The sequence below is a fragment of the Hyperolius riggenbachi genome, chromosome 10 (assembly GCF_040937935.1).
Source record: "Hyperolius riggenbachi isolate aHypRig1 chromosome 10, aHypRig1.pri, whole genome shotgun sequence".
Taxonomy (NCBI): Eukaryota; Metazoa; Chordata; class Amphibia; order Anura; family Hyperoliidae; genus Hyperolius; species Hyperolius riggenbachi.
Window position 1 is genome coordinate 185,366,183 of NC_090655.1, and position 27,136 is coordinate 185,393,318.

At 42.4% G+C, this 27,136-nt stretch overlaps 1 protein-coding gene and 1 long non-coding RNA gene across 2 annotated transcripts in view; one reads left to right on the forward strand and one right to left on the reverse strand.

Moving 5' to 3' along the window:
* LOC137534065 (uncharacterized) overlaps positions 1–27,136 on the forward strand; it is a 44,531-nt gene that overhangs the window by 16,208 nt on the left and 1,187 nt on the right. Inside the window, exon 2 of the long non-coding RNA XR_011024299.1 lies at positions 14,209–14,356. This is a non-coding gene — a long non-coding RNA (uncharacterized lncRNA). The remainder of the gene's footprint in view (positions 1–14,208; positions 14,357–27,136) is intronic.
* COMTD1 (catechol-O-methyltransferase domain containing 1) overlaps positions 1–27,136 on the reverse strand; it is a 43,257-nt gene that overhangs the window by 13,794 nt on the left and 2,327 nt on the right. Inside the window, exons 3-5 of the mRNA XM_068255394.1 lie at positions 14,188–14,287; positions 9,270–9,388; positions 3,204–3,258 (exon numbers count right to left, since the gene is read on the reverse strand). Coding sequence (XP_068111495.1) covers positions 3,204–3,258; positions 9,270–9,388; positions 14,188–14,287 — 274 coding nt within the window. The remainder of the gene's footprint in view (positions 1–3,203; positions 3,259–9,269; positions 9,389–14,187; positions 14,288–27,136) is intronic.

Genomic DNA, 27,136 nt, shown 5'->3' on the forward strand with positions numbered 1-27,136 from the left:
GTTCATTACTTCACAGACTGCTCTGAAAGACTCATTTTGAATGCTGAGTGTTGTGTAATCTGCACATATTATAGAGTGATGCAATGTTAGAAAAAACACTATATACCTGAAAATAAAAATGAGAATTTTTTCTTTGCTGCTAATCTTCTAGTAATTATTCATAGTACACAACCAATTCATTATATCATATTTTTTTTTTCGCTTCAGTGTCTCTTTAAAGCCTTGTACACAAGCCTAACTTAAAGAGGAACTCCAGTGAAAATAATGTAGTAAAAAAAGTGCTTCATTTTTTACCATAATTATGTATAAATGATTTAGTCAGTGTTTGCTCATTGTAAAATCTTTCCTCTCCCCGATTTACATTCTGACATTTATTACATGGTGACATTTTTACTGTGGGCAGGTTATGTAGCTGCTCCTAGCTGTTTTGGTTGTTAGAGACAGCTGTAAACAGCTATTTCCTGTCTGTGAACCTTGTTACATTGTAACAAACTGCCAAAAGTACCACGGTCCCAGAGCTTCTTGTGGGAGGGGTTTCAGCACAAAATCAGTCATACAGCACCCCCTGATGGTCTGTTTGTGAAAAGCATTATATTTCTCATGTAAAGGGGGTATCAGCTACTGATTGGGATAAAGTTCAATTCTAGGTTGGAGTTTCTCTTTAAGTTGGCTGAGGCCGAACGATAACAACCACCTCAGCCGATAATCAGGCCTGTGTATGGCAGCTTGTGACCCCGCTGTGGATTCTATTGTTCGCGACGCTACCCAGCTGGTTGTGTGATGTCACGCATGCACCATTCATCGGTATCTCCGTCGCCCTTCCCCAACCTTCTTCCCCCCGCATAGCAACACAGCACATCGTCAGCTACACAGCTGATGCGTGTCTGCAGCCTGGTCCAGCGATGTCACCCAAGGGGATCAGGTCCTGAAACCTGGCGAGCGACATCCGTTAAAGGTGTGTACGCACCTTAATACAGAGGCAACTGGTATTGTTTAAAAGGAACTCGATTAACTAAGTTACATTATAGGTCTTCCAACTATAAAAGTGACAAAGTACAGCTCTGACTTCTTAAAACAGAAGGGGCTCATTTATCTAAACAGATGCATAGAAAACAGGAGCAAAGATAGAGCGGTTGTATCTCAATACCCTATTCTTATATTATTGCAATTAATGTGTACCGGTATATTATCTCATAAGTTTCAATAAAGGTTTATTGTTTAAATAATAAAAAAAAAGGATGGAGCAGTTAGCCAGAACAACCAATCAGACAGACTGATTGGTCTGAGCAACTCCCTCACTTTTGCTCCAGTTATAAGGGCAACTAGATAGCCAACCAGGCCAATAAGCAAACAAAAAATAAAACAAAAAACAATGAGCCAAAAATATTGCGATAAAAAAAATACATACCTGCTTTAACAAAATGTAATTTCTATGACAATCACAATTTAAACACATTTCTATTTTTCAATAGATTCATCTGTATCCTTCCTTGTTTAAAGAACCCGCTATTCTATTCTATCAAATCTAGCCAGAAAAGTTTGAAAAATAGACTTTGACTTACATTGTTAATTGGCTGTTGCAGGATTTACCATGGAGAACACAAATAAATATACATGAAAGCTAAATTAAATGTATTTAATGCAGGTATGTGTTGCTGTATTACTCTATGTATACATGTATGTATAGGCTCATGGAAACCTTTTTTTATATAATAATGAGATTAGAATTCTGATCAGATAGTGGTAAATCACAACTTACCATGGCCTTAGTAATTCACCTTCTCAATCAAATGACAAATGCAGATTTGTTTGTCTTTTTTTGCCATGTCTGGCTTAGCATGGCATTAATAGTTACATTTTCTACAGCATTTGTGGGTTGAATCCCAAGGTCAGGAATTTCTATGCAGAATCAAATCATAGGGTCATCAACCTGGGGTGCCTTGTATGTCTGTCACTGTCCTCTTCTGAGCACTAACTGCTAGTTATTGCATAAAATATCATGTGTACCACACACAATGGCAGAACTCATTCATGATAGGAGTTTCTCCACAATCTCCAATAGAGCACATAATAACAGTTCTGCCATAGTCCTGTATCTGCTACCTATAGCTGGCACTACCCTAAGCACATTCTCTAGCAAGGCAAATCTGCACAGGGGTCCCGAACCTTGCAGTGGTACAGCTAGAGTGAGCTTAAAACAAGGGCAAAAGTCCAACACAAGTCTAAATAAAAATAAAAAAAGGGCGCTTTCAAATGGAGACAGGTGTCCATTGTACCCTATCAGTAGTAGATGGTTCTTACTGAAATTGTGACAGCTTAAGAATAGCTTGAAGACAAAGTGAACCAGAGACGAAGCACCCTCATATTTTACCATATACATCATTAGGAACATTAGAGAAAACACCTACCCTGCTCTCTGTTTCATCCTCACTGCTAAAAGGGTCTGTTATCAGCTGTGATAAGAATCCCCGACTGAGCATTCAGTCTAGCTTTGCCGGGAATGATTATTGCCGAGTCATTATAGCAGAGCCACAAGGGGGGCAGGCTTGGGCTTGAAAAGACACCAGAGAAGACAGACTCAGCTATAATCATTCCATAGCAAAGCCAGACTGAATGCTCAGTCAGGGATTCTTATCAGAGGTGATAACAGTCAGATTAAACAGAGAACAATGAAACAAAGAGCAGATTAGGTGTTTACTGTCATGTTCCCACTGATTTATAAGGTAAAATACATGAGGGTGCTTCGTCTCTGGTTCTGTTTAAAAATTTGTCACAACAGTCACATAAAAGGTCCGTACACACGCCGGACTGGAGGCAACGGCGGGTCCGTCGTTGCCTCCCGCTGGGTGGGCGTTCCAATGACAGTCCGGCGTGTGTACGCACTGTCGGGGGACTGATACGGCTGTTTCCGGATCAGTCCGCCGACAGTGCGTACACACGCCGGACTGTCGTCGGAACGCCCACCCAGCGGGAGGCAACGACGGACCCGTCGTTGCCTCCAGTCCGGCGTGTGTACGGACCTATATTCTGAATATGTAATGTCTTCTAACTGATAAAAACTGCAAAGCTACAAGACACTCAGCATCTATAGTAATATAAAAGTAAACATACTGAAGATTTCAGGGAAATGCTTACTATGCTGATCAGCCTGCATAAAATGGACAGGTAGCCATACTAGAAAACTATTAAACAAATAAAATTACCCAGAGTTTGCTCTTCAGGCTGTACTCTTACATCAATCTTAACGTTCACGTTGGCCTTTAAAATTTTTCAGAAAAGAAAGAAGATGTATGTTACAGTTATATAAAAGCTATGTACCTATATACCAAAACTAATAGTCAAGAAGCTCTCTACTGCCTTTTATGTGGCAGAGAAGCTCAACAGATCTGCAGCATCTCTTTGACTGCATTATTCTTTTCACGAACATGAACCCTGTTCTTCCCATGTAGTCAAGCTAAAGTTTTTATCTTTATGTGTGATATTTTCATACTTGATATGAAACTAGATTTATGCTGGGAGAAAAAAAAAAATCAATCTTGACAAGGTCAGCTCTATTAGTTGCAAGGAGTATATTAAACATAACTACAGGCTCTTACCTGCTTCCGTTATACCTGGCTAAGTACATTATATATGTGCTGACACAAGCCAGTGGTGTTTTTGACACTAGGAGGTTCCTAATAAGTGTTAATATAGCTTTTGGAAAAAAATGGAAAAAATCAGGGTGGTGGTGGAGGATGTGCTTTGAATTATTTGTTTCAGTTTTTTTTCTACCTCTAAGGAATATTGAGTAGCTGTGTTAGTCTGCTAAAAATCAATATTTAACCTGCTGGGCGTTCTGATTCCCACGGCCGTACAGCCGCGCAAGGGTTTTTTTCCGCCCATTTTTTTTTTTTGATCATGTACTGTAGCTAGCCTAGCACTAGCTACACGATTGGCTGCTCCCTGCGGCGTCCCCCCAGCATCTCCGATCGCCGCCGCCGTGAAGTCCCATCCGGAAATCCCGTTCTGAACAGGGATTTCCTTTAGGGCTTCCCCCATCGCCATGGCGACGAACGGAGTGACAGGGACTCCCGATCCACCCCTCAGCGCTGCCTGGCACTGATTGGCCAGGCTGAGCAGGGGTCCGGGGGGGGGGGGGGTCTCTTTCGCATCAGGTAGCGGCGGATCGGCGGTGATCGAGTTAAACACGCAGCTAGCAAAGTGCTAGCTGCGTGTTTGAAAAAAAAATTATTCAAATCGGCCCAGCAGGGCCTGAGCGGTGACCTCCGGCGTCTCTGGACGAGCTCAGCTCGTCCAGAACGCTAGGGAGGTTAAGTTGTTTCAGTTAATTTTAAGTGACTGTTGGTAGAACAGGCTTATGAGAGAGAAACAGAAGCTATATCTTTATTTCCTTAATTAAAATAATACATCATTAGCTTTAGTGTTAATACTATGACCCAAACACTTCCTAATTCACTTACTCAAATAGACTATGCAAATTAAGTGCGACTCTTCTGGCTGCATACCTGTTCCAGGTTTACAAATGAGACACTACAGAAGTCAACCGCCCAGGCTCCCTAGCTTTGACAGTCATCGCTCCCATCGACTAAAGTTATGTGTAGTTTTGAATAGTGTGGGAAGGGGTTAGTAGATTTTCTGCTGTGCTTTTCTGTTCCTTGGACCTCCCTGGATTTACCATGAAATCTGTCAGTGTCAAGGACCAGTAATGAGGGAGCAAAAATGTAAACTTAGTGGGGCTTCTAACCTAAGTACTGTACAAAGAACCGATGCATTTGTTGTAATTTGTTCCCTGAGGTTGCTTTTTATTATAGCCATCACATTTAGGGCCTGTTTCCACTGGTGTTTAGGATGTGAGGCGATCGCAAGTACTTCCGGGATGTCTTCCATACAACTGGATGTGGCGTCATGCGGCTTCCTGTCAGCGGCTATGGGGATTCGGAAGAGTGCTTGGGAAAACTGCAGCATGCTATCCATAATTTCCCCTGCGTCGCATCGCGTAAGTAAATTCGCGTCAGTGGAAACTACTCCATTGACGTCAATTGGTTGCAGTTTCCTTGCGTTGCAATGCCGAATGGTTTCCGCATAGCAATGCTTCTAGTAGAAAAAGGCCCTAAATTCTAAGAAAGAAAGGAGATGAACAAAACGTGCGGTTATGAGATTAAACTGCAGTGTTAATGTAGCTGATCAATTGATTGACCAAGCAGCAACGAAACTCTGGTGTAGCAATTCTCATGATCTCTAATCTGATACAAACAAATACTTGTGTTATTGTAGCCTGAAGCTCTAACAGCAAACAGCATATGAATTAAATTAACTCAATGAAGAAAGAAGAGACCTTAATGGAGCTAATTGATGAGAAGAATTAAAAGTCTGTTCCGAACAGACTCACAAATAAGTAGCTAAATGGAAAGTAAATGGACGGCTGTGACACACTTACAAAAATGGGTTTCTGTGTAATAAAAATTATTCAAGGAGATAAGGAGAGATGGTGTGTCCAGACATGCCAAAAAGGATTTACATTTACCGTATTTTTTGGACTAGAAGACGCACCTGACCATAAGACACACCTAGGTTTAGAGGACAAAACCAGGAGGAAAAAAAATATATACGAAACCTGGTGCATCCATGGTGAAGGGTCATCTTGTGGATTATGCCCACTTTGTACCTCATGCCCCCTTGTACCTCTTGTGTCTCCCTGTGTCCCCCTTGTGTCCTCCTCTATGCCCCTTTGCGTCCCGTTTGGCCCCGTGTCCTCCTTTGCATGGGCACAGTACAGGGAGTCCCCGGCATTGTGGCGGATTGGAGGTTCGTATTGGCAGGCCTTCACAAGTCAGGAACTCCCTGCATTTGGACTATAAGACGCAGTGACTTTTTTCCCCCACTTTTGTGGGAGAAAAAGTGAGTCTTATAGTCCAAAAAATACAGTACATCATAGCTATTTCAACCATAAATTGACAAGTACAGTATTGCCCTCTTAAATCAGAAGGGGCTGATTTATCAAAACAGATGCAAAGTAAACAGGAACAGAAAGTGAGCTTTTGTACTTACCCTAATATTACTGCAATGTGTTTGCATATTACCTCTAGTAAAATTTCAAAAAAAGCTTTATCGTTAAAAAAAAAAAAAAAAAAAAAAGCTACACAAATCATTCTTTTATACCTCAGTAGCCAAATGTGCATCCAGAAGATATACAAAAAAATATTTGTTATAACAAGTGTTTTATGATTTTTGCATTCATGAGGGGTGTGTTAAAGCCATGTTTTTTTTTTGTCTTTACTTTACTAAGTTATGCATTGGTAGATGCTCCACATCATGGCTATACCAACTATCCTTAATAGAAAACAAAACCTTTGTGATTTCCAATATCCTGACTAAATATAATGGTTAGCAATTTCTGTGCTAATTTACTGATACGGAACGGCAAAACTTCTTACACCAATTAGATCAGATTACAGGAAAAAAACTACCATACTTAAGCTATAATAAATGTCAATATGGTGCTGAAAATTTTTTTCCTGTCATTTATAAATCAGAGGTTCAATAAAGTTTTTATATGTGGAAACAAATAACCAATATACAGTCAGGTCCATAAATATTGGGACATTGACACAATTCTAACATTTTTGGCTCTATACACAACCACAATGGATTTGAAATGAAATAAACACTTCTTTAAATTAAATCCTCTTTAAATTAAGGCTGACAGTCTGAAGTTAAAGCACATTGGGCTTGATTCACAAAGCGGTGCTAACCTACTTAGCACGTCTAAAGTCTTTAGATGTGCTAACCAGGGTGCTAAGTAGGTTAGCACCGAATTTCTGAATCAGATCGCACACTAAGTACCGCGCGCAAAGTTTTGTCCTATGCGCGCGCTAAGTCCCATAGGCTTTAATGGGCACTTCGCGCGGAGCGCCCTGCATAGAGTTTTGCGCGTGAAAAGCTCGTTTAGACGTGCGAAGGGGGTTTTCACAGGCGTGCTATCAGTTAGCACCGCTTTGTGAATCAAGCCCAATGTGCTTTAACTTCAGACTGTCAGCCTTAATTTAAAGAGGAACTGTAACATCAAAACGTCCCCTGGGGGGTACTCACCTCGGGTGGGGGAAGCCTCCGGATCCTAATGAGGCTTCCCACGCCATCCTCCATCCCTCAGGGGTCTCGCTGCAGCCCTCCATGCAGCGGTGACGTCAATATTTACCTTCCCGTCTCCTGCGCAGGCGCTCTGACGGCTGTCGGCTCCGAAGTAGGCGCCTGCGCAGTAGAGCGGACCCGACGGAGATCGGGTATTTCCGTCTATTTCCGAGCCGAAAGCAGCCACAGCGCCCCCGCTGGAGCCAGCAAAGGTAAATATTGAATCTACAGTCGAGTCTGTCGCCGGCTGTTCGGAGGGCTGCAGCAAGACCCCCGTGGGACAGAGGACGGCGTGGGAAGCCTCATTAGGATCCGGAGGCTTCCCCCACCCGAGGTGAGTACCCCCCAGGGGAGGTTTTTGATGTTACAGAGTCTCTTTAAAGGTATTTCCATCCAAATCAGGTAAATGGTGTAGGAATTACAACAGTTTGCATATGTGTCTCCCACTTGTTAAGGAACCTAAAGTAATGGACAGAATGAAAATCATAAATAAAACTTTAACTTTTTAATACTAGGTTACAAATCCTTTGCAGTCAATTACAGCCTGAAGTCTGAAACGCATAGACATTACTAGACGCTGGGTTTCATCCCTGGTGATGCTCGACCAGGCCTCTACTGCAACTGTCTTCAGTTCCTGCTTGTTCTTGGGGCATTTTGCTTTAGTTTTGTCTTCAGCAAGTGAAATGCATGCTCAATCGGATTCAGGTCAGGTGATTGACTTGTCCATAAAAGCCAAGAGCCAAAAATGTTAGAATTGTTTCGATGTTGTTAGAATTGTGTCGATAATTACAGCCAGGTCCCAATATTTATGGACCTGGCTGTAATTATTTGTTCTTCCAGCTGTCAGTCCACCTTTACCAAGACCAATTGTCCTTAAATTATAGGCAAACAACCTCACAGCAATGAAACTGGGTAATATGCTGGACCAAACAAACATGTATACCATATTTTTTTTTCCATAACCAGTCAACACTCACGTAAACTAAAACTAAACAGGAGACTAGGAACTAAAGTTAAAGTGGTATGACACTTTTAGTGGAAATTACAGTCTCAAATGCCTCCAAAAAACCCCTATTTACTCAGTCACTTTTCTATAAACTTTGCTATGCGGCCTGCCCAATAGCCAGGCAGCCATGGGGTTCTCCAGTAGTGATTTGGAAGGTGCATCTGTACATATACCACTTCCCAGGGCTGGATGTATATTCACAGGTGTTCATTGTTCATGTACCAATCTGGCCCCAGTGGGAGTAGCATACTAGCATGCTGCAGTACACACAGTGAGGATACTGCTGCCAGAAAAACAAAGCAGCTGAATTGATGTCTGGCCACTTGGCCGGCCACGTACCAAATTTTGCCAGCGAGTAGAGGGCAGATAATGTGTTTATTGCTGTTATGGAGGCAACAGTGGGTGCACTGCAAGTGAAATCTCACTTTAAAGAATGAAAATAAAGAACCGAAGAGAGGAACATATTTTTTCTTACTTTTAAAAATGGTTCTTTAAAAATCAGACTTGATCACTCGCCAGTATGTCTATCTGGGCTCTGCTCAGCTTGTATTGCAAGAAGGACTGCATGATTAGGCTGATGACAAACTACATAATATTCTTTGAGGAGATAATTATATATTGTAATGCTTGTAAAATAACACTGTACTATATACAGTAGTCAGTTACTGTATCTGCCACCTACGGGGTAAATGCTAGATATACAGCATGTCGTTTCTGGTTTCTTGAGAGGTACTATTAAAAACAGGCCTAACTAATTCTGTACTATACCTTACGCAGTAAGTAAACTCTATATTCATTTTGACAGACGGAAATAAAAAAGACAAACAACTTAATTATTATTACTGTATACTGCACTTGTTTCAACTGGTACATTATTTTTCGCACACTAGAAGATATGTCAAAGACTCCTCTAATGACTCTCCTGTACTATACAAAATTCTATACATAGTAAACACTGTTTTGCAATGGGTACACTCACTAGTCATTTTTACACACATTGCATAGTGACATTTATTACGCCGTATATGATATACACCCTTCTATATATTATGTATCATCCCAACCAGTCCCAGAATGGACACAATTTTGTTAGTTTAACAACTCTAACAAGCATTCCAGGACTATTATGTGGTACCTCACTCCAGTATTCCCTCGCACAAGTGACATCCTCTGTGTCTCTCACATTTGCTATTAGTTTTCCATCAGATGGTAAAACCAGTGCCATGACCAGAGGATTGTAGCCGTAGCTCCAGCCTGTAATAAAAACAGGAAATGTATCATGGTTAGCAAAGAAAAATAAATTCTAGTTTGGTAATTGCACATTTTCTTAAAATCAATTTAAGTTTTTGGCCTCCCGTTTTTAAGTATCTAAGAGTAAATTTACATTGATTAGCAGTGCGCACAGTTTTCTGCATTACCAGACTGTATTTTTTTGCAATAACTATAATACAATTAACTGGATGGCTCTTACAGTTCCATTTGCTATTATATAGGGCATAGCAGTGGTAAATGGCAATTTAATTGGTACTTAGCCCTGCTATTAGTACTGGTAAAATCGTATGCAATTTACCTGTTGATTCATGCATCAGACTCATAGTTAGGTTGAAAAAGAAAAAAAAGACATCTATACATCAAGTTCAACCAGAAAATATGTCACAGCACTAGCCTGCACCCTCACATATCCCTGCTGATCCAGGGGAATGCAAAAACCTTAAGGCCTGGAGCCCACTACAAAACGTTATCGCTAATCGCAAATCGCTAAGGTTTTGTATGAGCAGTTTGTAAGCGATTTCATGAGCGATTTTAGAAAGTGTAATCAATTTGCCAGTGGTTGTGTAGCGATTAGCGATTAGCGATTAGCATTTTAAAGTCTCATTAGTCCTTTCAATTATTTTTACTTTTGTAACAGTGTACATTGCCTCCGAACTCCAGATAAAATCCTTGGATCAACACCACAGTGAATTACGTAGTAATTATAGTCCTTCAATGCAAGGAAAGCATCCAAGCCCCCTTTAAATGTAAATATAGAATTTGCCATAACTACTTCTTGTGTTAAGACATTCCACATTTAAAAAACCCTTTCTAATAGATGGCAAAAACTATGTTCCTCCATAAGTAGATTATTTTCCGAAGTCCTTTGCACAAAACTGGTAAAAAGGTAATCTGCAAAGCATTTATACTGCTTTCAGAGATTTAATATGTATAAATACACCAGTTTATCTAGCCTTTCCTGGTAAATGAGACCTTTCGTCCCTCTGATCAATGTTGTGGCTCATCTCTGCACCTGCTCTAAAACTCTAATGTCCTTCCTGTAATGTGGTGTCCAGAATTGTATTCCATATTCTAGATGATATTTTACAAAAGAGCTAAACATCCCGAGTTTACCAACGTGTACTAACGCATACCAACGCATTAAGTGTGAAAGGACCCTAAGGGCTGGAACCCACAAGAGCGTTTTTTTGAGCATTTTGGCAGCGCTGCGATACGCTAGCGTTTTGCCAAAACGCTCAGCTGATGTTAATGGATGGGGCAACTTCCACAGGAGCGTTTGCGTTTCCCAGAAACGCAAACGCAGGACATGCAGCATTTTGGGAGCGTTAGCGCTTCAATGTAAAGTATTGAAACGCTAGCAGAAACGCTCAGCAAAACCTAAACTGAGCGGTTCTGCTAGCGTTTTGCGGTTCAGCACACTGTAACAAAATGAAAAATAATTCACAGGACCAATCAGGATAAAAACGCAAAACGCTAGGCACCCGCTGGGGAAAAAAATACAATGTTGCAAAACACAACCCAAAACGCGCATGAATCCGCTTGCAAACCGCTCAGACAAAACGTTAGCGGTTGCGTTTTGCGTTTGCGTATTTCAGTGGGTTCCAGGCCTAAAGGAGCAAAAGACTGCCTTTCCTTGCTAGCACAGATCACCTGACCCAGCTCACCTCTCCTCCTGTTTGTAGCCAGCTCTACAGCTACTGCAGAGTCTTAAGGTTACACACCATTCAATTTTTAAAATATATATTTTCAAGAATTGCAATAAATTTTTCTGACTGATTGTAACTTTCCTCCTTGGCTGTAACCCAGTCAGGCTCGGAGTTAAAGAAAAAAAAAGTTGTTTGGAGCAGTAATCCCTGAGAGTTGAGTCTGTGCAGGGGCTACTGCAAATCTCTATGCAGTATGTCTTTTTCCTGCTTTTAGGGTCTAAAAGCACATGAAAAAAAATCATACTGCTTATAGACTCTAAAATCAGGAAAGATTCATATCATCAGGGAGGTTAAAAAATATGACCAATATGACACACACGTGTGTTCAATTTTTACCCAATTATGAAAAAAAATTATTGAAAATGGCATGGAAGTATATATAAGGAAACTGACAATCTACCCTACACCATTTAATTTTCATAAAAAATTGTTCCAAAAAATCCAGCACTCCCGATAAAGATTTATCAAATAAAAAAGGGAAAATCCAACCAGATTTCTTGCTCGAATAAAAAAAAAAAAAAAAAAAAAGCTTTCGATTTTTTGGAAAATCTGATTGTTTTTATCAAATTGCTGTATAATCAGTTCATTTTATTGTATTGTGTGTGGCCACCTTTATAATGATAAGAATTTTCTGTAGCAGCAGTGCTTACTGTAATGATTTCATCTGTAAGCAGTAGAGGGAGGAGATAGGTGGGCGATTCCGGACTCTGAAATGAAAGCTGCTGCCTAGCTGAGGAACACCAACATCCAGATTCTATGAATGTTGGCTCACATGACTGACTTCCTAAGGGAATTCATCTGGAATGGCTGCATATAAATATTGTGTATGAGTAACAGCAGTCTCCTATTCACCTTAACAAACAATATAAAAAAGTGGTAGTGTGTGTGACCTACGGCTGTAACATTCATGTGCCCTTTACATTATTTCTTATAGACCATGTGTGTGATTTTAAAACCTGTGAATAGAATACATGAAACAAAAAGGTTTCATGATTTAGCAGTGGTGCAAGAAGTCCTGTTAATGAGAGCGACTGATCTGTCCATAAGCAAACATGATCACCAAACAAGCCAAAGCTAAAAATCACAGTTTCCTGTCTAGAGCCTCTGCAAGCGTTGGATAACTGTGTAATTGCTATGATAGTCTAGTGATGGGGGGACCTTTATTTGAAGTCCTGAGCTATGGTCATTAAGCTGAAATCCACTGTCTCTTTGGCTAGGTATTCTCACATGGGGGTCGATACTTGATGCACAACATTGCAGTCATATGCACAGACAATGCAGTGACCTATTAGCGTGACCTGCGGTACTTGAGTAGCATGACCGCTGCTATGGTACTGCGCGTTACTAACAAGGATTAGCAACGGTCGCACTACTCGAGTACCAGGGTTTGCACTAATAGCGTAACTTGCAGTACTTACTGTTGGAAATAAGGGTAATACTGCTGTGTCATGTCTGTGCACTATTACCGCAACGTTGTGCATTAACCCCATAATGTCCCTCCACCTTATGTGTTGGAGCAGAAGGAGTGACCTAAGAAAACCACTCCTCATTTTGATGGACAAAATCTTTAAACCATTTCACTTCTAAAGCAAAGACAAGAGTTAATGGGGGGGGATGGGGGTAGCAAATTTTGTAATCAAATATATGCAGCTTGAAGATGGACCAATTAAATCTCGCTGAGGTGGAATTCGACTGGTCCATTTTCAAACTGCATAATCCTGCATAAACTCAAAATTATTTGCATTTTATTGACCATCCCTATTTTCTTTCACCACATTCTCCATCGGAGGAGGGTGTAAAAATATATGGTTTATGCTATACTTCATGTACATGAAAGAACAGATTGAGACCAATATGCAAGAAATAAAATAGTATAATCCAATGAAGAGAACAAAGGGCATGCATACAGCATCTAGCGGATTACAGCAGCAAAAAAAACAAAAACAAAGAAATGTGAGCAAATGCAGACAGAATGTGGTGGCACAGCAAAGCCATGCTGTAGTTAAGGGATTTACATGCAGCTGGTCATTGAGCTAAACACTTGTCTGCTGGAGGCTGTGTTAAGTGGCTACTTTGAAACTCATCATGTAGCTATTTGGCATGAAGGCAAATTTCCTCTGAAATAAACTGGCAAATGTGTGCCCGGTGGTGTACTCTAAAATGTGGAAGTGGGGGTGTATCTTAGAATATACAGTAGTATTACTCTTATCTGGCCTATAGTGTAACACCTGCTTGGCTAAGGTGACACTTCCAGAAGAGTTCTTCAATTCAGTGTGTTTTGTTATGCCCCTCATGCAGAGAGAGATGTTAAGAGAGACTTAACATTTATGTGGGGTATTATCCAGTTTTTTTAAGTCTTCAGATAACGTTGGACCTTTCAGAACCTGAAGTGAAAATAAACTAGATAGATTCCCATATACTTTGCTCTGTTGGTAACTTTTTAAATAATGGGGAAACTCACAGCTCATCAATATAGTACTTCTGATTACATCTTAGGGTCTATAGGGTATATCGAGTTCTTCTGATGATATGGGAACATACATTTCTTCTAATCACACATTAGGATATACAGTACTTGTAATCACCACTTCAGGGTCTATGTAGTAGTTGAGATAATCACTTTAGGGCATTTACAGTACTTGTGATCACCACTTTAGCATATATACAGTACTTCTAATCACCATTTTAGGGTACATAACGTAACTGACCACCCCTTTACAGCATAAATAGTATTTATGATTACCACTCTATGGTACATACAGTACTTGAGATATCCATTTTAGGGTATATACAGAACTTGTGATCACCACTTTAGGGTATATTCAGTATTTCTGATCACCATTTTAGGATATATACAGTACTTCTCATCACCACTTTAGGGTATATATTGAACCTGTGATCATCACTATTCAAGCCTAGATAAGTACAAACGTGTTATGAATAAATGTGGGGATTTGAAAAGTGGACATCTTTTTTTCAAATCAACACAATAAAAACACCCTTTAGTGACTGTTCTGTAAATGTGATTGTGGACATATTTTTTCATATATCTGGACATTTTTCATATATTCTTACCCATATCTAAAATCTTCTTAGAATTAATCATTTTAGCCAGGTTTGCTAACAGCTGGGCAGCATCACAGCTTATATCCTGGGGCGTGATCCCTGAAAGACGCTGAAAAACACAGATCATCGTTACTTTATGGATAACATCATTATCTACCAGGAAAACGCGCATTAACAGGTAACTGTCAGTTTTCCATATTATTACAAGATAAGCCAAAGTAAAGAGGTTATCTGCTCGCATTTCCCAAAGAGCAATGCCTGTAGTTTTCCTACCTGTACTTTGTACTCCAGTAACAGCTTACCTGCCGTGTGTCAGATAGTATGGACAGATGGCAGGCAGGCAATGTACAGCACCTCCCTAATGGAGAAGCATGTCAGGCCTAAGCTCCTCACCCCACTAAATGGGGAGTGACCTTCTATCACATACCGTACATGTTTCAGGATATGGATTACAAGCTTTTCACTATAGTTTATTCAGTATAATACATGTAAATGAACAGTATTTTTTATCTAAGCCAGACCATAAATATTGTATTCCTGATTAACCTGTCATCAGAGAAAACATGGACTTCTTCTAAAAATGCATATCTTATGGTAATAACAGTTTCTAAGTCACTCACCTACTCTCCTGGAACAAGTATGCAACTCAGCAGAGAGAGGTTCTGAAACCTCATTGTCATATAGCTTCCACATGAATAATTTAGAATGGGAGGAAGCTGCCACTGCTGACGCCATTTCTACTTTCCTGGCTGTCGTACTTTAAAGTGGACCTGAAAAAAGTTTCACTTACCTGGAGCTTCTACCAGCCCCTGCAGCAGTCCTGTGCCTGCGCCATCCAGGAACAATTCATCGGTCCGCCGCCGCGGCTCACTTCCTCTTTTTTTACAAGATGAAGTCCATTACGCCTGTGCGGCCCTGGCTGCGCACGTCCTTGTTCATGCTTCCGTCGCCAGGAGCTCCAGTGCAGGTGCAGTGGATGGCGACTGGCAAAAGCCGCGGCGGGGGACTGGAAGATCGTTCCAGGTATGCATGGGCACAGGACGGCTGCAGGGGGCTGACAGAGCCCCAGGTAAGTGAAACTTTTATTTTTTGTAGGTATCCTCAGGTCTGCTTTAAAGGGAACCTTAACTAAGAGGGATATGGATGTTTCCTTTTAAACAATACCAGTTGCTTGGCAGTCCTCCTCTCTTTGGCTGCAGTAGTGGTTGAATCACAGACCTGAAAGAGGCATGCAGCTAATCCAGTCTGACCTCAGTTAGAGCACCTTATCTGTATGCTTGTTCAGGGGCTGTGGCTGACAGTATTAGAGAAACAGGATCAACAGGAGAGTCAGGTGACTGGTATTATTTTAAAAGGAAAAATCCATATCCCTCTCAGTTTAGGTTCCCTTTAATACAATTTTAATCACTGATCTGGAACAAGGCTGTAACTAGAGCAGTGAGAAAGGGAACCCGAAGTTTAAAGGGAACCTGAAGTGAGAGGGATGTAGAGGCTACTATATTTCCTTTTAAAGAATACCAGTCGCCAGGCAACCTGCTGATCATACTGACTTCAGTAGTGTCTGGATCACACATGAAACAAGCATGTAGCTAATTTTTCAATTTGCATTGTTTAAAATAAATAGTTCAGCCTCCATATCCCTCTCACTTCAGGTTCCTTAAAAGTCAGTGGCTAATTCGATCAGATTTGTGGGATCATAAGTAATTGGAAGGTACCATATTTTTCAGACTATAAGACACACTTTTTCACCCCCAAAAGTGGGGGGAAAAAGTCAGTGCTTCTTATAGTCCAAATGTAGGCCAGTGCAGAGTGCCCTGCAAAGCCCTTACCGAGCCAGCCATGAACTGAGTCACCATGTTCGTCCTGGTGCCCTCCATCTACCAATAGCAGAGACATGCGTCCACCCATGTGCTTTAATGTGATTGGCGCAAGATGGCGCCAATCACTGTATATATTTTCCACCCGCTGCCCAGCATGAGGCCCCCCCCAAGATGCTGTCAGCACCTATCAGAGGGAGTGCGGGATCATGTGCTTCAATGTGACTGGTGCAGGGCAGCACCAATCACGCTACAGTGCTCTCGTCCACTGACAATCCCAACATCCACATGGGCAGTGCAAATACAGGATTATGTGTGGAGCCTGTTCTATGAGGCAGACAAAGGGGCAGGAAGCAGCATGGCGGCCTCTCTGATCCCCAGCTCAAGCAACCAGCAGAGCAGGTGCTGCTGGTGGCTGCCTGTGGGAGCTTCAGAAGTGTGGGGAAAGCCTGGCTGTGATAAGCTGCTGTGCAGAGTGCAGGAGCAGCAGCGCTGCACAGCATAGCTGACTCCAGCAAGCAGTGACAAGTGGGAAAAGGTCCATAGATGCCCCAGCACTACAGATGCACCAGGTTTAGTGTTTTTTTTCCCCCCTGATCTTTGCCCTCCAAACCTAGGTGTGTCTAGATGTTTGGAGCATCTTAGAATCCGAAAAATACGGTAATTATTGATAGCGCCCATAATTACCGTATTTTTCAGATTATAAGATGCTCCAGGTTAATTAAGGAACTTTATCTTGGCGGATAGTCCACCATAGAATTGTTTCACACCGATTTTCTTCACATGCCGTATAGTTTTCTGTATAAATCTAATTTAAAAACCTGATCAAATGATCTCAGGAAATATATTGTACTATTAATGTACTATAAATGGGCATTAATGGGAAATATACTGTACTATTAATGGGGCCGCACTGCCAAAAACAGCCTTTGGGGATTGCCGCGTTAGAATGCGGTAATCCCTGTCTGGCAGCAGGCCAAGCAGGAAGTGATGCTCACTTCCTGTGGCCAAATTGATGACATTCTTAGAAGTGTATTGCTAAAATACACTTCTGCGCATGTGCAATGCATAAAACTTGCGGTGGTCGTTTTAAAACACCCGCATCGCCACAGACTAACAGGACTTTCGGTCCACCGCACATTGCCCTAGAGGTCGCACAGTAAAGTAGGTTTGCGCTTTCAGTAGATTAGCCACTTCTGCAATGCCGCGTGTAGTGTGATATGGCCCATAGACTAATTGCCCTAGCGTTAGCCTGCGGTAAAATGACGCACCACCCGACCAGTGTGACAGTCTGTACTGTCAAAATAATATGATTTCACATTAGCTGTAAATTGGAATTATTTTGTTAAAATCTGGACGGTTTAAAACTCTACATGCTGGCTTATTGTGGAACCCAACACACCGTATATTCATAATACTGTATTTTATATCTGCCTGATTAAAGCATAGCTGTATTTACATTACCAAAGACCCCCAACCTGATTTCTCCAATATATCGTCAGTACGATTTGCTTTTTAATCGAAAAAAATCACAGCATGTAACTTTTTTTTTTTAAATAGCTTGCAGGCCCTGTAGCATATCCAACGCATATAAACCCAGATCTGCTAGCATACAATTCGACCAGCGGACCACACCATGGGGTTGTTTCACTAAAGGAAATAGCGCGAGTAATCCCCTGTTACGCTATTTCCACAGCGTGCTTTAAATGTAATGTTGTGCATGCTATTGGTCGCGTAGCGCACGTAGAAACAGGAACTCACGCTATGCTGCTATTACCTTAAAGAGGAACTGTCGCGAAAATATTAAAAAACATTAAAATTCCAACAAATAAGAAGTACATTTCTTCCAGAGTAAAATGAGCCATATATTACTTTTATCGTATGTTGCTGTCACTTACAGTAGGTAGTAGAAATCTGACATTACTGACAGGTTTTGGGTTAGTCCATCTCTTCTTGGGGGATTTTCAGCATGGCCTTTATTCTTTATTAAGACTCTCCCTGAAAAAGATTTATACAAAGATTCTGGCCAGCCTCCCTGCACACTTTTTTGGCAGTTGGACGGAGCAACTGCCATTCACTAAGTGTTTTTAAAAATAAAGAAAACTCTGAGAACCCCCCATGAGAAGATGGGTCAGTCGGTAATGTCAGATTTCTACTACTTACTGTAAGTGACGGCAACACAGGAGAAAAGTAATTATGGTTCATTTTACTCTGCAAGAAACTTACTTATTATTTGTATATGTTTACGTGTATTTTAAATTTTAAGATTTTCGCGACAGAGATCCTTTAAGCCTCCTTCGAGCATATAAAGGAGCGCTCGTCTCCTCCCGCCCTGAGCCCCTGCGGGTCCAATCAGGGCCGAATTTAGGCCTAGGCCATGGCCTAGGGCACCAAAGCAGCAGACTAAACTGGTGCAGCATTTGCAAGCTTGCAAATGCTGCAATGCAGGGAGATCAGGCGGGCGCCTGACCTCGAGTACTCTGCTGCAGCTGCCATGTTCTCTGTGCACGTTGGCATTGTGGCAGAGGCGGCTTCTGACTTTGGCAGCATTGGAGACGGAGGGGAAGAGGAAGCTTCTGCAATGGAGATGAGCAGAGAAGTGAGTGACACGGATGGCTGCTACGATGTGGAGGCAAGCTGTACTGAAAGGGGGGAGTGGGAAAGGAAGGGATTAACGGAGTAATCTGGCTATCTATACTGGAGGAGGAAGAGAAGGGGTCATCAGGCTACCTATACTAGAGGGAAAGAGGGGTGGGGTCATCTGGCTACCTATTCTGGAGGGGGGGTCATCTGGCTACCTATACTAGAGGGAAGGGTCATCTCGCTACCTATACTCAAAGGGAGCGGCTGGTGACATTGGCCTTGGGCGGTAAAAAGTACAAATCCGGCCCTGGGTCCAATCACTATAGAGGATGTGATCCCCGAACTTTGATTTGCCCAATAGGCTGCTTGTCACTTGGCAATCAGCCTACTGGGCCAATCAGAGTGCGGGGGATCACGTCCTCTGCAGTGATTGGACCCGCATGGGCTCAGGGCAGGAAGAGACAAGTGCTCCTTATATGCTGGAAGGTGGCTTAATGTAATAGCGTTTGCTATGCTGCACTACCCGCAGCATACCGTGCGCTCCTGTTTATACGCGCACCGCATTACATTTAAAGCACGCTGTGGAAATAGCGCGAGTAATAGGAGGTTACTTGCGCTATTTTCTTTAGTGGCTCAACCCCCAGGTATCACCAGCAGAGGTGGTGACACCAAGCTCCAGACTAAGTGAGAGCTGAAAAAGAAAAGCTCCATAAATATGGAACAGGCTAGTGCCCAATGTAATTCCCCCTCCTGCTCTTATCTCTTTTGGCTGTTCTGTGCTAAGCGTTCAGAGTTCAGAGGAGGAAGGAACTTCCAGGACAATCAAACATGAGTAGCGATACATGGAGCTGTAAAGACTGCAGGGGAGATAAAAGTGTGTGCACGAATCTTTATATGTATAAGATAGATGTGCATGATTAATGCATATGTACAAGGTAGGTGTGCGTCTGTGTGCATTAGGGTTGCACGATATATCGATTTAAAATCAAAATCGTGATGTGGGGCACAGCGATTAGATAATCACGAAGGCAGCGGTTTTTTAAAACGTACATTTTTCCACGTCCCACCGCACCCCACTGCATTCCACACGTATAACTGTAGCGCAACTCACCTTCCGGGATCCCCCGCAGTTTCTTTCTACTTCCTCCATCAGTCGCCTTGGTAACAGCGCTACCTGACACTAATGTACTAATGCGATAGATGGCTGGGAGAGGAAGAGGGAAGAAGATAGAAGCTGTCGGTGTTGTCCCGGAAGGTAAGTTGTTACTATGCCCGGTCTTCTCCCGCCGCTACACCTATGCTGCCTGGCTACCTATACTGGTGGCAGCCATCTACCTAGCTAACCTATGGGGCAACTATACTGGCGGTACCTACCTAGCTAACATTTACTAGTGGCAACTATACTGGCTACCTACATTGGAGGCCAATACCTAGCTAATCTATACTGGTGGCACCTACCTAGCTAACATTTACTAGTGGCAACTATAGTGGCTACCTATACTGGGGACACCTACCTAGCTAACCAATACTGGGGGCAACTATACTGGCTACCTACCTAGCTAACCTATGGGGCATCTATACTGGAGGCACCTACCTAGCTAACCTATACTGGGGCAACTATACTGGAGGCACATACCTGGCTAAACTATACCGGGGCATTGTGAATTTAGTGCTAAAGCTTAATTTGAAGAAAATCGTGAATTTTTTTTTTTTTTTTAAATCACAATTTCTGAGTGAAAAAAAAAAAAAAATCGCAATTTTAATTTTTTCCTAAAATCATGCAGCCCTAGTATGCATATGTTTAAGGTAGGTGTGCATCTGTGTGCCCTGGGACGCCTCTTAGTCTAATAGCAATCAGTGTGTGACGGCTGGGGTGGGAGGGATGGAGTGGCGCACTTTGGTGTCTCAGCCTTTGGTGCTGGAGGACGTTGTCCCGGCTCTGCTTGGAGGTGTGCTTGGGGTCATTATCATGCTGGAATACTGTCCTGTGGCAAGAAGCCAGGCAACTGGTATTGCTTAAAAGGAAATAAATATGACAGCCTCCATATCCCCCTCACTTCAGGTATCCTTTAACTGTAGCTCCCTAATGCCAGCAGTACTCATTCATCCCCAAATCCTGACACTCCCCATCACTATGTCTGACCATAGGCAAGACACACTCGTCTTGGTACGCCTTACCTGGTAGCCGCCCCGTAATGTAGAACGGTTTTGTTTTTTTTCAAATCCTCAGAGAGAGTTCTCATGGCATGAGGTACCATGTTGAACTTGTAGTGAGAGAGCATGAGAACGAGAACACCAAATTTAACAAACCTGCTTGTAATACAAGTTACCTGCTTGTAACAAGTAACATGACCCCGGGGAGGGAAAAGTCACTTCAGATGTACTCACTTTTGTTGTCAGGGGTTTAGACATTAATGGTTGTATGTTGAGTTATTTTGATGGGACAGCAAATTTACACTGTTATACAAGCTGTACACTGACTATGTTGTATTAATGTGTCATATTTCCATTGTTGTCCCACGAAAAGATATAATAAAATATTGGATGTAATCACATTTGTGATATACTTTATAACACCGTTCCCATGGGGAAAAAAGGTTTATTCTTTTAACTCCATCTTTTAGTAATAGCAAAACAGCTGAATTTCAATAATCATAGCAGAAATGGAGTAGGAAACCAGCTCAAGGTATAGCATATAATGTTGCATGCTAATGTATATAATATTGCCTGAAACCGTGTACCACCAGTAGTCTTTTACAATATTATAAGCTTACATTATAGCTTATAATGTTGTAACAAACTACTGGTGGTACGCTGTCTCAGGCCATATTTTTCTGCCATCCAAGGCACAAGAGTACAACCCTTCACCCTCTCCATAAATACCTCACAAAGAGATTAATTAGCCAATGAAATGCCATCTCAAAGTTACAGATCAGCAGATCACAAAATAGACAGACCTGATGGGGAACTTAGAACATTAGGCCATTGCTCACATTACTACCCAATATGTAAATCATCTATGGAAGCCACCTGCATATAGCAAAAAAAATCCCATGCATAATCAAATATAATCTAAGTTTACCTGCCATGCCATTATTCTGATGTATGAGAGCCAAAAAAGTAATGCATGGAAGCAGCCCCTTCTCCTGACCATGCCAACACCCTGCATCAGTGTGTCATGTAACCATGTCCTTGGTATATGTCACTGAGGGAACTCAAGAGGCTACGGTGATAGGACTTGCATGGGCACATAGCACCCGGACTTCATTGTTGTTGTGGGTAGTGGTAGGATCCATGTATGACTTGCATGGTTCATCTACAGCAGAGTAACAGTGCTGCAAGTGAACTTGCATTCAATTTGATTATGCTTTATTAAGTTTTTATTACATGGCTGGCTGAGTGTGCAACACTTTCTCTGTGTCAATGACGGATGCTGCATGACGGAGTACAGCTTTCTGTCTGCTGTCTAAACTCCTCCCCCAATCACCACCATTAAGCACTTGCTTTTGAGCACAAAGCTGATTATCTGACATCACTTAAGCCTAGTACACACTAGCAATTTTGATGGATCAATCATTGGTCAATTTTACCACCTCCATGTAGTATGAGGGCCAAACAGATTTTCAACTCTATGCAGATTATATAGGTAAATGGTCATACTACATGGAGGTGGTAAAATTGACCAATGATTGATCCATCAAAATTGCTAGTGTGTACTAGGCATTACCTCCTCCCGCTGCTGATAGTTTAACTCTTTGTGGCCAGCAATGCAGCAGCAGGCTTCTCTTCCTGCCCAGTTCCTTTGAGTTCAGTGCATAATAAAACATTTACCCTTTTTTAAATCCTATGGGTCAGTTTATATTTATGTAAAATCGCGTACATGTAAACGGACACATATACAGGTCTGAAACATGGAATATTCCTTCTCATCAGTTGTCCATTGCGTTATGCAGTGCTGCCCATAATTATTCATACCCCTGGCAAATTTTGACTTAAAGTTACTTTTATTCAACCAGCAAGTATTTTTTTGACGAGAAATGACATGGGGGACTCCCAAAAGATAATAAGACAATATAGAAGAGGCATTATTGTGGGGAAAAAACATTTCTCAGCTTTTATATACATTTGAGCAAAAAGTGCCCAGTCAAAAATTATTCATACCCTTCTCAATAATCAATAGAAAAGCCTTTATTAGTCATTACAGCAATCAAATGGTTCCTATAATTGCAGACCAGTTTTTTGCATGTCTCCACGGGTATTTTGCCTATTCATCTTTAGCAATGAGCTACAAATCTTTTAGGTTGGAGGGTCTTCTTACCATCACCCTGATCTTTAGTTCCCTCCACAGATTCTAAATTGGATTCAAGTCAGTACTCTGACTGGGCCTCTCTAAAACGTTAATGTTGTCTGCTAACCATTTTTTCACCACTTTTGCTGTGTGTTTTGGGTCATTGTCATGCTGAAATGTCCACTGGTGCCCAATGCCAAGTTTCTCTGCAGACTGCAGAGAAATGTTGTCGTTGAGAATCCTCATGTATTGCTCTTTTTTCATGGTGCCGTTTACTGTGATTAGGTTCCGTGGTCCATTGGCTGAAAAACACCCCCAAAGCATTAGGTTCCCACCACCGTATTTGACTGGGGGATGGTGTTTCTTTTGGTTGAAGGCTTCTCCTTTTTTAGGCCAAATGAAGGAAACATCACTGTCTGTGACCAAACAATTCAATGTTTGTTTCATATGACCATAACACAGAAGACCAGAAGTCTTCTTCTTTGTCCAGATGAGCATTTGCAAAGGCCAAGCCAGTTTTTGTGTGCCTTATCTGGAAAAGTAGCATCCACGTTGGTTTGCATCCGTGGAACCCAGCATAGTGCAGTGTCTGTTGAATTGTCTACCTGAGACACTGCCACCAGCAGAGCCCAGCTTCACCAGGATGGTCTTGGTGGTGCTATTTGGATTCTTTTTCACCTTTCTCACTATTCTCCAGGCCAGCACAGGTGTCACATTTGGCTTCTGACCACGTCTTTTCCACAGTGCGGAACATCTTGTATTTTTTAAATAATACTTTGCACTCTGGCCACTGGAACTTGAAAACATTTAGAAATGGCCTAGTAGCCGTTTCTTGACTTGTGAGCAGCCACAATGCGCAGCCGCAGGTCCTCACTGAGCTCCTTTGTCTTAGCAAGGACTGTCCACAAACCAACTGCAGAGAGCTGCTGTTTTTTTTTACCTGCCGAGTTGATTAACCACTTGAGGACCGTGGGCTTTACCCCCCTTAAAGAGAGTCTGAAGCGAGAATAAATCTCGCTTCAGACCTCAGAGTTAGCAGGGGCATGTGTGCCCCTGCTAAACCGCCGCTATCCCGCGGCTTAACAGGGGTCCCTGATCCCCCAAATCCCCTCCGTAATGCGGGGGAGCGCTTCCTGGTTGGGGCAGGGCTAACCGCCGCAGCCCTGCCCCACGCGCGTCTGTCAGCGCGTATCTCCGCCTCTCCCCCGCCCCTCTCAGTCTTCCTTCACTGAGAGGGGCGGGGGAGAGGCGGCGATGCACCGTTGACAGACGCGACTGGAGGCAGGGCTGCAGCCGTTAGCCCTGCCTCCAGGAGCGACCAAGTGTCGCAGTGGGGGGTTTGGGGGTCAAGGGACCCCCGTTTAGCGGCGCTATTGCGGCGGTTTAGCAGGGGCACACGTGCCCCTGCTAACTATGAGCTCTGAAGCGAGATTTATTCTCGCTTCAGAGTCTCTTTAAGGACCAGACCCTTTTTTTCCATTCAGACCACTGCAGCTTTCACGGTTTATTGCTCGCTCATACAACCTACCACCTAAATGATTTTTGGCTCCTTTTCTTGTCACTAATAAAGCTTTCTTTTGGTGCTATTTGATTGCTGCTGCGATTTTTACTTTTTTATTATATTCCTCAAAAAAGACATGAATTTTGTAAAAAAAAAAATGATTTTTTTAACTTTCTGTGCTGACATTTTTCAAATAAAGTAAAATTTCTGTATACATGCAGCACGAAAAATGTGGACAAACATGTTTTTAATAAAAAAAAACCCATTCAGCCTATATTGATTGGTTTGGGTAACTATGCTCCTCTCTGAATACCTTTAAGTGTCTACTTTCCAAAATGGGGTAATTTGTGGGGTGTGTTTACTGTCCTGGCATTTTGGGAGGTGCCTAATTGTAAGCACCCCTGTAAAGCCTAAAGGTGCTCATTGGACTTTGGGTCCCTTAGCGCAGTTAGGCTGCAAAAAAGTGTCACACATGTGGTATTGCCGTACTCAGGAGAAGTAGTATAATGTGTTTTGGGGTGTATTTTTACACATACCCATGCTGGGTGGGAGAAATATCTCTGTAAATGACAATTGTTTGATTTTTTTTTTACACACAATTGTCCATTTACAGAGAGATTTCTCCCACCCAGCATGGGTATGTGTAAAAATACACCCCAAAACACATTATACTACTTCTCTTGAGTACGGCGGTACCACATGTGTGACACTTTTTTGCAGCCTAGGTGCGCTAAGGGGCCCAACGTCCAATTCACAGGTCATTTGGAGGCATTTGTTTTCTAGACTACTGCTCACGGTTTAGGGCCCCTAAAATGCCAGGGCAGTATAGGAACCCCACAAGTGACCCCATTTTAGAAAGAAGACACCCCAAGGTATTCCGTTAGGTGTATGGCGAGTTCATAGAAGATTTTATTTTTTGTCACAAGTTAGTGAAAAATTACACTTTGTGAAAAAAAAACAATAAAAATCAATTTCCGCTAACTTTTGACAAAAAATAAAATCTTCTATGAACTCGTCATACACCTAACAGAATACCTTAGGGTGTCTTTTTACTAAAATGGGGTCACTTGTGGGGTTCCTATACCGCCCTGGCATTTTACGGGCCCAAAACCGTGAGTAGTCTGGAAACCAAATGTCTCAAAATGACTGTATAAGCATCTGCAAATTTTGATGACAGGTGGTCTATGAGGGGGCAAATTTTGTGGAACCGGTCATAAGCAGGATGGCCTTTTAGATGACAGGTTGTATTGGGCCTGATCTGATGGATAGGAGTGCTAGGGGGGTGACAGGAGGTGATGGATGGGTGTCTCCAGGGCCGGCGCTACCATTAAGGCAAAGGAGGCAGCTGCCCCAGGGCTTGTAGGGGCCCCCAGTGGCTACAAGAGGAAAAAAAAAATTTTTCAAAACGGCCTTATAGTTTTTGAGAAAATCGATTTTAAAGTTTCAAAGGAAAAAAACCCCACATTTAAAAACCTGCCGACTTTAATGGTTAATAGCAAATCCACCTTAAATGCTAGAAACTCTAAATTTGCAGGATATGCTAAGGAGATCATTAGGAATAAGAGGAAAAAACAATTTTTCAAAAAGTCCTTATAGTTTTTGAGAAAATCGATTTTAAAGTTTAGAAGGAAAAAAGTATAGTTTTAAATGCGGTAAATATAACTTTTAGTAGCAAACCTAACGGTAGTGTAATTTTACATGCATCAAACGAAAGCGCAATAAATTTCCTGACACGGTTTCCAGGGGGTCTATACGCAGCCGCAGTGCTTTGGCCAGGGATCGCTATACAGCCGCAATATGGCTGTATGAAGATCCCTGGCATTTTTTCCTATTTTCCCAAATTTTTTTTTATGTTTAGAGTGTGGGAATTTTTTTAAAAAAATAAAAATATGTAGGGTCCCCCCTCCTGAAACTTTTTAACCCCTTGTCCCCCATGCAGGCTGGGGTAGCCAGAATGTGGAGCTCTGACCGATTGGGACTTCACACCCTGACTATATCAGCTGCAAAAAAGGTCCCCTAATGCCGATTTTTGTTCCGGGGTATATGTTGGGGGCCCCCCCAGGTTAATTTTGCCCTGGGGCCCCATTGTTGCTTAAACCGGCCCTGGGTGTCTCAGGGGGTGGTTAGAGGGGAAAATAGATGCAATCAATGCACTGGGGAGGTGATCGGAAGGGGGTCTGAGGGTTTGGCCGAGTGATCAGGAGCCCACATGGGGCAAATTAGGGCCTGATCTGATGGGTAGGTGTGCTAGGGGGTGACAGGAGGTGATTGATGGGTGTCTCAAAGTGTGATTAGAGGGGGGAATAGATGCAAGCAATGCACTGGCGAGGTGATCAAGGCTGGGGTCTGAGGGCGTTCTGAGGGTGTGGGCGGGTGATTGAGTGCCCTAGGGGCAGATAGGGGTCTAATCTGATGGGTAGCAGTGATAGGGGGTGATTGATGGGTGATTGATGGGTAATTAGTGAGTGTTTAGGGTAGAGAACAGATGTAAACACTGCACTTGGGAGGTGATCTGACGTCGGATCTGCGGGCGATCTATTGGTGTGGGTGGGTGATCAGATTGCCCGCAAGGGGCAGGTTAGGGGCTGATTGATGGGTGGCAGTGACAGGGGGTGATTGATGGGTGATTGACAGGTGATCAGGGGGGATAGAGGCATACAGTACACGGGGGGGGGGGGGGGGAATCTGGGGAGAATCTGAGGGGTGGGGGGGGGGTGATCAGGAGGGAGCAGGGGGCAGTTTAGGGAATAAAAAAAAATAGTGTCGACA